The sequence below is a fragment of the Hordeum vulgare genome, chromosome 5H (genome assembly GCF_904849725.1).
Source record: "Hordeum vulgare subsp. vulgare chromosome 5H, MorexV3_pseudomolecules_assembly, whole genome shotgun sequence".
Classification (NCBI taxonomy): domain Eukaryota; kingdom Viridiplantae; phylum Streptophyta; class Magnoliopsida; order Poales; family Poaceae; genus Hordeum; species Hordeum vulgare.
In genome coordinates this window covers 573,040,146-573,053,596 of record NC_058522.1, presented here as the reverse complement: position 1 = coordinate 573,053,596, position 13,451 = coordinate 573,040,146, and the positions used below count along the sequence as shown (strand labels likewise).

Genomic DNA, 13,451 nt, shown 5'->3' with positions numbered 1-13,451 from the left:
CACTGAAGCATCATTGGAACGATGTGTCTCAATGGAGCATCGCCTGCGGCATCGGGTGCTGCGATGGAGCGCCGCTGCACCTATGTTATTGCTGCAATGAAGCATCGGCAGCGGCTACCTGGGCTCGGATGCAACGCTCGCCGGCAGGTGCAGGTGCTCCAAGAACGAAGGAGAGAAGGGGGTGTTTGTGTGATGCGTGGGAAGGAGATCGTGTGGGCGTTGACCATTCAAACCGGTTGGGAGGAGGGATCCGACGATGTGATGGGGTCGATCAAACGGCCAGCAAGGCGACTTAAATCTTCCTCACATCAGCGGGTTGATTTGTAGCACTGGCCATGCAGAAAAGGTAATACAGTTTCTCTAGAATTTCATACATGGGCCACAGGCGTCGTGGCCCAGCGAAGCCAACACACTTATTTTCCTGCCACGCAGCTGGGGAAACCATATTTGTCGCACCGTGCAGTAAATAGTTGTAGCTTCGCATATGACGCCCAAGACTGGGCCAACCTGTTTTCACTTTTTCCTATGCCGTGTTTCTATTCCCGCCTCTATTTCTTTTTTCCTTTTCATGTTAATTTTCCTTTTTTTCTTCGTCAATTCAAAATTTTCAGAAAAGTTCAGAATTTTATTTTTTGTTCAAAATTTGGAAAATGCTTAGAATTCCAAAATCGTGTTCATGTTTTCAAAATTGTTTGAAACTTTAAATTTTTTTCTCATTCCAAAATTTGATGCGCTGATTATGCTAACTAAACATGATTGATGTGCTGCAATTAGTAGTCCATATGGCTACACCAATATTAAATGTTATGCTACCAAGAATTTTCTTTTTTGGTGTACTTCTGTATAAGAATGGATACAACTGGGTGCCCCACTGTTAGGTATTGTTCTTCAGTTATTCCGAGGATAATGTGGATATGTTCCAAACCTGTCTTTTCATTATATGCTTTGTTCAAAATATTTTATTATGTTGAGTCTCTGATCATATGGGAAAAAGAGGTCCTTTTGCAAGAATTAAACTGGCATCGAGCTTCGCATAGTCAAAGCCTATAACTTCACTAAACTAATGCACTCCAGTTCCTCAATATTTCAGTTTTAGTTTACTTTGTAAAAATATCATGGTTGAATTACACAACGGGGAAGAAGCAGTCTATCTATGATTTTATCATCGATGAGATGAGACGAAGATGCTGCGGTCAACTTAGGGTGAAGGAATAATACGAGAGGGGCATTTTTGAAGATTTTTGGGTTACAAAACTTCATATATATTTTAGTTTTTTAAATAAAAATTTGTAAATAGTTAGCAAATTTTGAGTTGGGAAAGTGATTTTGGAAGTGTACTGCTTTAATGGTACGGCAACAAAAGCACTATGCTTTATAATAGTTTACGACCTGAGAAGCATAATGCACTAGCACTCAGCCACAATGACAAGGGACTAACCTTGGTGCTCGCAAATTCGCATGTTATGGAGCAGGTGAACATCACTATGGTCTCGACATGCCTGATGATAGATCAATTTTGTTTTCTGTATGTGAGCCGCTCCATGCATGTGTAATCAAATTTCACGGCTCTGGGATTTGAACAATTGGATAGGTAGGTTAAAACTAATGCAGTAAAATCGCAGAATACTTAACGAACTAAGTGTTGTCAGATCTTCCTTCTTGCCTCAGGGGCGTCACAGGTGGCGCAAGCCTCGTCCCCTTTGATGGCGGTGGCAGATCGACACAAACAAGCGGGGAGGGGATTAGGACATAGAGCGGGGCTCTTGGTGAGGGACTCCTCCTTGATGGTCTTTGGGGAAGTATAATGTGAAGGAGAGTGCGTGCCATGACGAAGGTGAGGTGTACATCATCCGGTTTAAACCGAGCTGGAAGGGGAGGGTCTGATAGAAAAAGGGAATGAAGCATCGTGGAGTGGTTTTTTTTTAATTAAAACCGCGTATGGGTGGTAACATGGCGGATAGTGTGGACATTATATTTCTTCCTCACATATGGGTTGGATTTGCGAGCCCGGACTGTCTAGATGGTTAAATTTTGGGAGCTGCTGAGCCAACTGAGCACCCGTATGATACGAGAACACGGTCGGATGTATGAGGAAGAAAAAAGTTTCGACCTTAGAGACCATATTAATCACTTGTTTGATTCATTTATTGGCATTGTAGCCCGCGTGCGTTCTATTAGTCAAGATGGTTTTATACTTGCATAAATTTCTGCTCGAATTTGGAGTCCTGTTTATAGTTGGGGCAGTTGAGATCATGGAGTACTTTGCTTGCAAATTGACGAGGACGATTGAATTGTGGCCGCACGACACACCAAAAGGACAAGAAGTCAAAAAATTAAAATGCACGGAGAGAGTGAAAGCGAGATGAACTGAAGCTGATCACACCTGACCACCCTCCTCGTACCACCCAATTAAGGTCTTGCATGGCTGCATGCATGCTGCAGCCTGCAGCTCACACTTCTCTGCTCATGCATGCATGCGTGCATGCATGTCAGGCCACGACCAATATTTGTGACTGCCAGTCTGCTCCTCTAGGCTCTATATGCACACAGTGTTTTATTATTTTTCAGACTCAAGATACTCTTGCAGTAACTTCGATGCAGTGAAGTCTCCAGCTATGTGCCGACTAGAGTGGGCAATTCTTGCATTGAACACACATTCGCGCAGATGCATGCCTCAGCCTCAGCCTCAGCCTCTGCAGACCTAGCTAGTTGTTCGGTGACGAGCGCGTATGCGCGTCGCGGAACTGAGTCATTGATTGTTATGTTACCAATTCTTTCTAGGGGTGATAACAGTTGGCCGATGTACGTACGTATAACGTGTTTTCGGAATTGAGAACAGCCTAGTGCAAAATCTTGCAAAATATGTGGAAACAAAATATGGTAACCAGACAGAGAGACAAGATCTCTAGCGGGCATAATGTTATCATGAGAAGTCGATACAACTATTACTAAAATCTGTACAAGTAGATTCATGTTTCAAAACACTACTTTCTTCTGGATATGATTTTGTAGCTATTACCCACTCCATTCCAAAATTTAAGGTGCATTGTTTTTCTAAGAAGTCAAACTTATGTACTATGTTTGATCTACTTCATAGAGAAAAATATACCAAATTAGTATCATTAGAATCATTATGTGTAAAAAATGGTCTTATATTTTGGGATGGAGGGAGTATATTTTATATCTTATTTATTGGCTATGTAGATTGTTATTTTCCCCCTTCAAAATTTGTCAAAAATTAAAGGTTTGAATTTTGGCAAAATGAAAGCACCTTGTATTTTGAAATGGAAGAAGTACTAAAATGGTAACTTATGACCAAAGTACGGAATGTGACACTCAAAATGCACCTTAAGTATAGCTGAAAACGAAAGAGTATTTTATCAAAACTTTTTTTGAATCACTTAACACCCTAAACTATCATATCTCCAAGCATTTTACACTGACTAATCATGGTTATAAAAACCATGCATAGAAGATTCTATATGTCTTCAATATACTCGGTAATTTGTAGAAAATATGCACCATAAGTATCGGAATGAAGTACTATGTCTAATATACTCCGAATGCATAACATGACTATTTGAGACTAGCACATAAATAAAAGTGAATAAGTATGCATCTTTTCTGCATGGATGATATATATCTTTATTGAAATTTGATAAGTAATATTAATTGTAGATATGCTACTTTCGGAGGTTAAGTGATCCCAAAAATAAATGGAAGAGAAAATGAGACGAGTCAATAGCTTAGAGAGTTAAAAGCATCTACAACCGGACGCCTCAAATGACCCCTCATATGTCTGCGGATGGGTCCGGTCAGTGACCGGACATGAGAGAGAAAAGGAAAAAAGTGACCCAATCGGACCCTTCATATCATCCCTCTACGCTCGAGCTGTCCGCGAACCCTCATATCCATCTCAAATATAGGGAGAATATGAGAGCTCGCAGACGCGTCCGGACGTGTCCAGTCAGTCCGCCACATATGATGTAACTCCATCCCGAACCACCTTTTTCTTTTCTTTATTCATTTTGTTTCGTTCTCTCTCTTCCTGTCCACCAATCACGTGTAAGTGACCGGACATATGAGAAACAAAATGAGAAGTATGGCTGCACGGACGGATAAATAGGGTACATGCCCGGTCACTGACCGGACGCGTCCACAGATGTCTAGGAGATCATATTTGCAATGTCCGACTGTAGATGCTCTAAGGGAAAAGATGGACATGTTCCAAATAAATAAATAAATAAATAACAGTTTACAAAGATTGACATATCTTGTACGGCACGAGCTATAACTTTAGGATGGCTAGTGTTCAGCCTATCGCTTTCCCAATATTCCAACTCAGATTTGAATTAATGATTTTGCCAACCAAGCTAATGCCTTTCGTCAAAACTGATGACCAAGCCTATAAAACAAACAATAGCGGGCCGGAGGAAACTTTGGTTGCAAGCAAGAATAAGCGTGCAACTTGCAAATCTATGTGCATAGGATCGGCCATGAATGCATCATGCATGACAGCTTGAAAACAAACTCTGTAAATCTTGTATAGACTTCTACACACTCTGTACCTAAATATATAATTATAGGTGGAGAGAACTATTCTCTCCACCTATAATTATTTAGGTACATAGGAAGTATATACGTAGAATATTTGACCATAAAGAAAATGGGGCATGTGATGTTCCACACAGGAATAGCTAGCTGATCTTGGAATTTACTCGACTGGTTTGAATTCAGTCTGAATCTTGCGCCTCAGCTAACACACCTACGTGTGAACAATACGCACGCACGAGAGACTAGCTAATCTTGGAATTTACTCGGCGTCTACGTACGTAGGAACCCTAGCTTGTAGAGTTGTAGTACTAGGATGAGCAGAGATGCTTCTGTAGCGTAGCTACTAGTAGGATGTTACGTCCATCCCTGCGGCAAATAAATGATCGTGCATGGGAGATAAATGAACGCATGCTTGCTTAATTTCTGACGTACCTACGTAGAAGAACAAATTTCCAGTTACCGGAAATATTAGCAGAAAACCTTTCCCGTGCATAACTAAAGTCGCATCTTTTAGTTAAGAAAACTGAAGAAAAAAAACGCATGTATGAGTATTGCGTTGAAGTTTACCCTTTTCAGTTTGGGACGAGCACATTTCCAGGGCGTGGCGTGACCTTCCCCTGTTCCTTTTTGACAACGTAGTCGTGTGCGTTTTTAGGTCGTACTCCCTCATTTATAAATATAAGTTTTTAGTGATTTCATTAGGATACTACATACGGAGTATACAGACATATTTTAAATGTAGATTCACTCACGTTTCTCTATATGTAGTCTCTTAGTAAAGTCTCTAAAAAGATTTATATTTAGAAACGGAGAGAGTGCGATTATTTCGGGATCTATTTTGTAAACAGGTTACCTAAGTACCTTGTATCATTTGACCGTGTATTTTTGTTTGTGTTTTATGGAAATTGGTGCAAGAGTTTATTCATGAGAGTATGTAGAGCACATGTCACTACAAAGTTCTGAAGTTTCAATCATGGTTTGTGCTCCACAATTAAAGAACAATTACACTTACAAAAAATATAATTGCACAAATAAAAGTACAAATGGAACCAATGACAAAGTGTAACAGCACAAAAATGTGCAATTACAAAAAGGTGCAATTTCACAAAATTAAAGTTGATTATTGCACTAACAACAAGGTGCCGCTGCTTCAAATAGAAGTCTATTTGCACAAAAAGCTGCAAGTCCAACAAATTATTCAACTAACAAAAATAAACAGAAAAAAAAATAAAAATAAAAGTGACTGAAACTTCACAACGTGTCTGACTGAAATATCAGATAAGTGACAAAAACTTAAGATAAAGCAACTTAAAAATGTCACGAGATCTCACATTTAGGTGAGATCGTGAGATTAACCCTAAAAAAAACCATATTTAGACATTTTGAAAAAATCAAAAAATATTTTACAACGTCCATGTGGGGTATGTCTACAACTCAGAAAAAAATCAGCTTAAAACTCGATGTACATTTAGAGATTCAAAAAAGACAAGTTCGAATGTGAATAGCCACAGCTTTGAAAGAATATTACATTGATATTATTCACAACGGATTTTGTATTTTTTGTTTCTATTAATGTGAGTTGAATTAGGAGCTGAAACTTTTTGAGGCTGTACACCAGACATTCATGTGTGTACAAAAAATTTGAGAATGTTTGAACAAGTATTTTTTTCTTCAAAAAATCGATCTTATAGATCTCACCTAATATGAGATCTCACACAAGTCTCCTCACTTAAACACCAGTCAACAAAAATGTGAATGAAACTGCAAAATCTGATCATGTGCTTGCTTCTTAATATAGTTCCATTAAAGTTTTCATACAAAAGTCTGCATGAAATATCCACATGGATGCAACTTCTTTTTCCATAGATTTTGAAGCTTAAAATGCGAATTTTGCCAATTGGTGAGATTTTAATTGTCCATGTTGGTGATTCTTGAATAGGAGAAACAATAACCGCATCAGAAACACGTTATGTTTCCCTAAAAAAAACACGTCATGTATATCATAATATCGTTGCCTCAATTGCAGCTGAAAAAATTCACGAGCAGAGGTCAGTTGTATTATGTGGCCATTGGTTATTCAGTTTTGGATCTCTGTTGACGACATGCGGCTATTTTCGGCCGTTTGGACAGATGGGTGTACACTGCTTTTTCGCCTAGTTTCTACAGAAATCCACTACTTCTACTACCTAAGAAAGAGAGAGACCCCACACACAAACACTGAGAGACACACACACACACACACTCAGAGAGGGAGGGAGAGAGAGGAGGGGGGGGGGGGGTGTGGATGTACATATGCAATCATTCAGGCAGCAATTAAGTAGAGGGCAGTCAGGTATGGGAATGACTGCACTTACGGCTCGACGATGTAGACCACTGATCATGTTTGTATAGCCGATGTTTATAAGACCTTATAGAGATTGCACTATGGACTACATATGGATGTATATAGACATATTTTAAAGTGTAGATTCACTCATTTTGCTCTGTATGTAGTCTATATGAAATCTCTATAAGGTCTTATATTTAGGAACGGAGGGAGTATCAATGTCAACCAGTCCATGAAAGTGTCGAAGAAATAATGCACATCTATTTCTGGACCACCTACTTATCTTCATCTGGTTCATTGATGAATCTTATCGCTTTATCGAGTCAGTTGTGTAAAGCAGAACAAAGGAGTTGGCCATATTTGAAACTGCATGTGACAATACACATGCATGCATGTATTTGTGCTTGCTTTGCGTCCACGTACGTGCAGATGCATGTACTGTACTCCATCCGTTTTTAAAAGTAAGTCTTTTTAAATATTTTAATATGAACAACATACGGATATATATAAAAATATTTTAGAATATATATTCACTCATTTTAATTTGTAATTAGTTCATATTAGAATCTTTAAAAAATGCTTATATTTACAAGTGGAGGTAGTACTTGCTTTCCATATCCATTTGCAAATATTTCTGGCTACAGTACATGCACGCATACTCTCTTGTTGACGGTTTCCTTTTTCCCATAATCCTAATACAACCTGCACAAAATTAAGAATGCGATGAAGAAAAATCACATTTGGTAATTATTAGTTGACTGGAAATCGAATTTGAGCCAGTCGATTCTCTTTGGAAATCGAATAAGAGGAACAATGTTCATCAGATGGTTCGAAATGAAGGGTACACTATGCCAAAATCGACCAAAAAAATCAAGTAACCGAGGAATTTTTTGTTGCATGTTTTATTTTTGTTACATTTTTGCTACATTTAGGTTATATGAGATTTTCTTATGTCTAAGTCTCCATCGAGCCATTGATGTCCCCACACAGATATTTGCAATTAATATTAGATCAAATTGCTGGCACCAACTACTTTGATATAAGAAAATCTCAGTCAAATTTTATGCAGACTGAACCTTTATTTTTGTTGTTGTAATATTATTAAATAGCGTTGTCCTCCAATATTATCATACATCTAGAAATTTTTGACTTTGAATGCCAGTACATTTGAAGCATTTATCCCTGAGATGTGGGGGGCGGGGGGACTTTCTCTAGACATGAGTATGAGTCAATGTTCTTCAAGTACCAAAACGATGACCCACAGTCGTGCGCTTCTTGTTCTAGCTACACTATCTGCCAACCTACCTACTATCTTAAGACCATGTGTCATGCATTGCCAAGAGGATAACATGGCATCCTAACAAACTACAAATGACTTTTCTTGTACCACCCTATATATATCATCCCCATCACCCTCTCCCTACCCTCCCATACGCCTCCTGTTCCCTTAGCAAGAAAGAGCATCTATCCCATCAGCTAGAAAGAGAAAAACAAAGAGATGAGGAACAAGAGGCTAGCTCCTACCACTTGCTCATCTTCAAAGACCAACAGCGCCAAGGAAGAAGAGCCACACCTCTCAGGGGCTTACATTAGGAGCCTTGTGAAATACCTTAGCTCCTCCTCTACAGCGAGATCCAAAGACCACCATCACATCACCATGGGCACCAAGCCGCAGCAAGAAGAGCAACAAGCGCCCCAAACCACACCACCATCTCTACAGCAGCAGCAGCCACACAAGAAGCAGGTGAGGAGGAGGCTGCACACAAGCAGGCCATACCAGGAGAGGCTACTCAACATGGCGGAGGCCAGGCGAGAGATCGTCACTGCTCTCAAGATCCACAGAGCCTCCATGAAAGAAGCCAAGGAGCAGCAGCAACATCAACAACTTGTGCAACAATTGCAGCATCAGCAAGAGGTCCAGGTAGTGCAAGATCATAGGGTAGTTTGTAGTGCTCCCACCATGAGCTCATATGGTTCCTTCTCAGATTTCCCATTTGCACACTCCCCAGCAACCAACAGTAGTTGCTCATATTATTCATCCCCACTCCTCCCTTACCACACACCAGCAGCTCCACCCATGGTTCCCATGGTTGATGCTCTAGATCACCTCCTGCCCCTGCCTACTCAGCCACTTGGGCTCAACCTGAGCTTCCATGGCTTCGGCGGGGGTGTAGCTGGCGAAGATGCCAAGAACAACACGGCTTCTAGCTTCTTTGATCCTCCTCCGTTGCTCCAACAACCTTCGCCTGCCTCCTCCTACTCAGTCTACTCGTCTCCGCCGGGGACGACGATGGCGAGCCAGGACGTGGCGTCCGCCACCGCCGAGAACACTTCACCGTCGCTACACCAAGTGCTGGATGAGGAGGAGATGGCGGCGATCTACTCGGTTGGGGAGCGGCACGACATCGAGTGGAGCGACACGCTGAACCTGGCCACGTCGGTGTGGTGGAGCACGCTCCTCGACGACGGCGCTGCGGCGGCGCACCAGTCAGACTCAGTGGATGTCCCGGGGATGCATCTGGGTGATGTGTACTACGGCGAAGACGTCTCATTCCCACGGTAAGCTACCTAAACAAAAGCAACGTTAGGTGTTGTACCCAAATTAAGGTGCAAGAAAAATGTTTAATAATCGGGGATGCTGATTTTTGGTTTTGATTTTTGCAGCATGGAGATAGGAGAGATGGAAGGATGGGACGAGGAGTGGCTCTCATGACATGTCGTCCAATCTAGTCGAACAACTAGGTCTCCAAAGAATGGTGCATGCATGCATCTCTGCTGAAGTGTTATCAATTGAAGAATTGCCCACTCTAGCCGGCACAAATAGAGACTAGGATTGGTGAAATCTAATGACCATGTACTACTACTTTACTACGTCCAAGTTATAGCGTGTTTTTTCCAGTCTGAAAAATAAAACACGTTCTGGTTGTAGCCAGGGACGTGCATGCTATGCTTGATCAGGGAAGTGTGAGATGCAGCATGCATGCAGCCATGCGACCCCTTAATTGGGCAGTACGAGGAGAGTGTGGACAGCTTCATTATTTTTACTTTCAGTCTGAGAAATATTTCAACCACAGCCGAATTTCAGTTTGTCTTTTGACCGAAGGACAGAAATATTCATTAGAATTTGATGAAATATTTGTTTTTTAAAACATGTTTAAGTCCTTGTGTCTACTATTGAAATTGCTGAAATATTTTGAACGAAATGTAAATTATTAGGTGTCAAAACATCTCCTTACTTTCATTTGCTCAAGGCATAATATCACAAGTAGGAGCCGGCAAAGAGTTTGCACCCCCCCACCCCCGAGTAATGCTACACCTACAAAGGCTTACGTAAAGATTTTACGTACAAACTGATGTGTAAGATTGTGATTGGTAATTGAGGGATGAGGGGCCACACTTTCACTGAAAATCAGGGGCGGAGAGAAGAGTTAGTTTGGAAGGTTAAGTAAACCTTTGTAAGTTTTTGTAGGTCTAGCATTTTTGCCCCACCCCCTCCCTCTGGCCCAATTTCTTTGCATTTCATGCCATGATCTTGTATCACCCTGCTACGTTTCATCCCTCTGACCTGTCACAACTCCTTATAGTCAGTTACAAGAGAAGTGTCCCCCACCGTGGTAGTTTTAGAAGGCCATTGTAAATATTTTAATAAAGAACCATTCAGATTTGCATACACAATTTCACATGGCCCAGCTCGATATTCTTTCACATGGATATCCCAAAGATCTCAGCCATGAATTATGTGAAGGTTCTTCATGAGCATTTGGTAGAAAGTTGTAAATGTGTTTCAGTGGCAAGTTAAAAATAAGCTTAGATGATTCAAAAAATTTGATAAAAAAAGATAAACATGAAGGTATTTGTGACCCCGTCTAGAACCTAACCTCCGAGTTATTGGAGAAAGCTTAGCTAACATCGCAAGCAATTAAATCTATTATTTTAGCTATATGTGGTTCTCATTATCTACATGTAGCTAATATACTTACAGAGAATTTGGAGAGATTTTTCCGTGTTAAAAAAACAAGGCAAGATGGCAAAGTTCAACCTTTGGAAAACATTTTTAGATTTTTAAATATATATTTTTGGGTATTAGTATTATTTTATAATAATTTTTTATTGATGTTTGAGATATGTGAAACTTTCCTTCCTCAATTAAGCTCAAGGTCAAGTCTTGTTCATATGATTCTTTTCATTAAGTGTTTATAACCAAAGTCATTCCTATGTTTATAACCAATGCCATTCCTAGTGAATCACTCTAGTAATGTTATATATGTCTCTTGAATGTACCGTAGAGTTCTTCCTGATTATAGATGCAACACCAAACTTCAATTGTGAGTTCGTATGGCATTGTTAACCTTGTATTACAAAAGTATTTCTCAATCCTATAATCCATGAAATTATATCACCCCTGAGATTTTGTATTTGACCTGAGAGTTTCTCTTGCTTTTATTCACGTCATGGTCGACAAGCAGTGGCGAGGATGGACACAATTTGAGGGGGGGGGGGGGGTCTTAGCGCATAACACAATCATGCCGCAATACCAAATTAGTAAAAACACTAATTGATCTTAAAAAATCTACACAAAAAATCATAATATATACAAATCCACAAATTTCAAAATTTATACCTTTTCTGTTGTCAACCCCTTCCCTTCTTGTATATATTCTACTTTTTACCAAATTACCGAGAACCAGTAGTGTCCAGGCCACCACCAGGAATGCTGATCCGCCACTCTGTGTGTTGTGTGCGTGCTTGTATCCTTGCAAACTGGTCTGAATCATGTGTGGTGTGCGACACCGCCCCGCCTTGTGCCTGCCCGGTAGTCCGCATTGCGCTTCATGCGGTCGTGGGTAGCTCTCTCATTTCTCTATCATCGCGTCTTTTCTTGAAATGATTCACTTATTGCTATTCGAGATGGCCACCATTCAACATTTATTCAAAAGCTCAATCCCCAAAAAACATGGCCTAGATGAACCAGACGATTGATGCTTTTATTTCTTTTGTTTTCCTTTTTTCCAAGAAGCCAAATATGATTCAGATGAACAAAGTCAGCCGACAATGCATACATATCATACAAATCGATATGGTTTTGCAAAAAATCAATGTGGGACCATTGCCACAATTTTCGCCATTGAGACATGAGTATATTGAAACATGACAATTATGTTCTCATAACATGTCTTATTAATCTGTTGGTCCCAGGTTAATGTTTCTAACTTATTTATAACAAACATTTTTACTCTTCATAAAATATTTGTAACTAAAAGTGCATATTTTTGATGGATTCATCAAGTTAAAATGTAAATTCACATATTGTTGTACAACTAGTTGAATTAATAAACATATTATTATACCAAAGACACTTTGTTTTGTGGCATCTACTACCACATTTATCATTGAAAATAATATATGTGATATATCTAAATTATAGTTTGCCTTCAAAGTTATGGACTTTATTTCTTATAATTTATTTGTGGCATTGAAAGAACATTGCATTAAATTAAATGACCCACTAAATTAAGCAAGCTCAAATGAAGATACAAACAATCGCCCATTGATTATTCCGAGCAAGCTAAAAATGAAGATACAAAAGTTCTTCCATTGATTATTTTGTTGCACCTAGTGTATTATATTGCAGTGTACATCTCTGTTTCTATTTATTGTCCTTAAATATCTTAATAAAGTGTTCTAGAGCATAAGAATCTAATGAATATCTTGTTGTGCTTCTATATTGTATGATTGTCTATGTTATGCTTAAATATTCAAACATTCTAGAGTGCATGAGTTGTTGGCATGTAGTTGGTCTTAGTATCCCCCTCCCCTCCCACCTCCCCCTGTGCCCTTGATTATTCCGTAAAGCACACAAAAAATTCGAGATCTAGCAGGCTCAATTCTCAATGAACTTAATACGGGGCTAAATACTAATAGTAAATAGTAACAACATGAGCAAAAAATACTAGAAGTGGATAAAGGCTCACATTTTTTGCCAAGTTGAAAAGCTAAAAGGGTTTAAATTTTGGATTTTAGGAAACATAATGTCAATTGTACTCTATATAAGGAACACAGGCATGACACCTTAAGACACATGGTACCATGTCTGATAAAGGTACCCACCAAATGCAACATTTGTTTTCCCTTCTTTCGAGCCTCATCGCCCTAAAATTAAGTCCTTATCAATGTATTCATCTTCGATAGTCGCAAATGTTGCTAGCATAAGTGTCATAATGTCAACAATAGTAGCCCTATTTGCTCCGACTTAATATTATCAGAAAGAAGATAACATGCGGAAACTTGCCACCTCAGTGAGCCATGCTTGGTTTAGAAGAGAGACTAGATGATGAAGGAGGTTGCATGTTCCCTGGTGTGCTCGAGCCGTCAAGGTTGTGGAGGTACGTGTCGCCTCGAGGACTGTTGGAAATATGCCCTAGAGGAAATAATAAAATAGTTATTATTATATTTCCTGTTTCAAGATAATCTTTTATTATCCATGCTATAATTGTATTGAATGGAAACATAAATGCATGTGTGAATATATAGACAAAACAATGTCCCTAGTGAGCCTCTAGTTGACTAGCTT

General features: G+C 39.6%; 1 protein-coding gene across 1 annotated transcript; it reads left to right on the top strand.

Moving 5' to 3' along the window:
- The first annotated feature begins 8,332 nt into the window (after positions 1–8,332).
- Positions 8,333–10,025, top strand: LOC123399418. The gene is made up of 2 exons (XM_045093830.1): positions 8,333–9,439; positions 9,545–10,025. Exons 1-2 carry the CDS (start codon positions 8,379–8,381, stop codon positions 9,591–9,593), a joined length of 1,110 nt encoding a protein of 369 aa, XP_044949765.1. The 5' UTR covers positions 8,333–8,378; the 3' UTR covers positions 9,594–10,025.
- The last annotated feature ends 3,426 nt before the right edge of the window (positions 10,026–13,451 follow it).

What these genes read in the sequence shown, in the direction of transcription:
- LOC123399418 (XM_045093830.1), top strand. Translation starts at nt 8,379, where the DNA reads ATGAGGAACAAGAGGCTAGCTCCTACCACTTGCTCATCTTCAAAGACC. An exon ending in GAAGACGTCTCATTCCCACG is followed by an intron (nt 9,440 to 9,544) that starts GTAAGCTACCTA and finishes TGATTTTTGCAG; the next exon opens with CATGGAGATAGGAGAGATGG.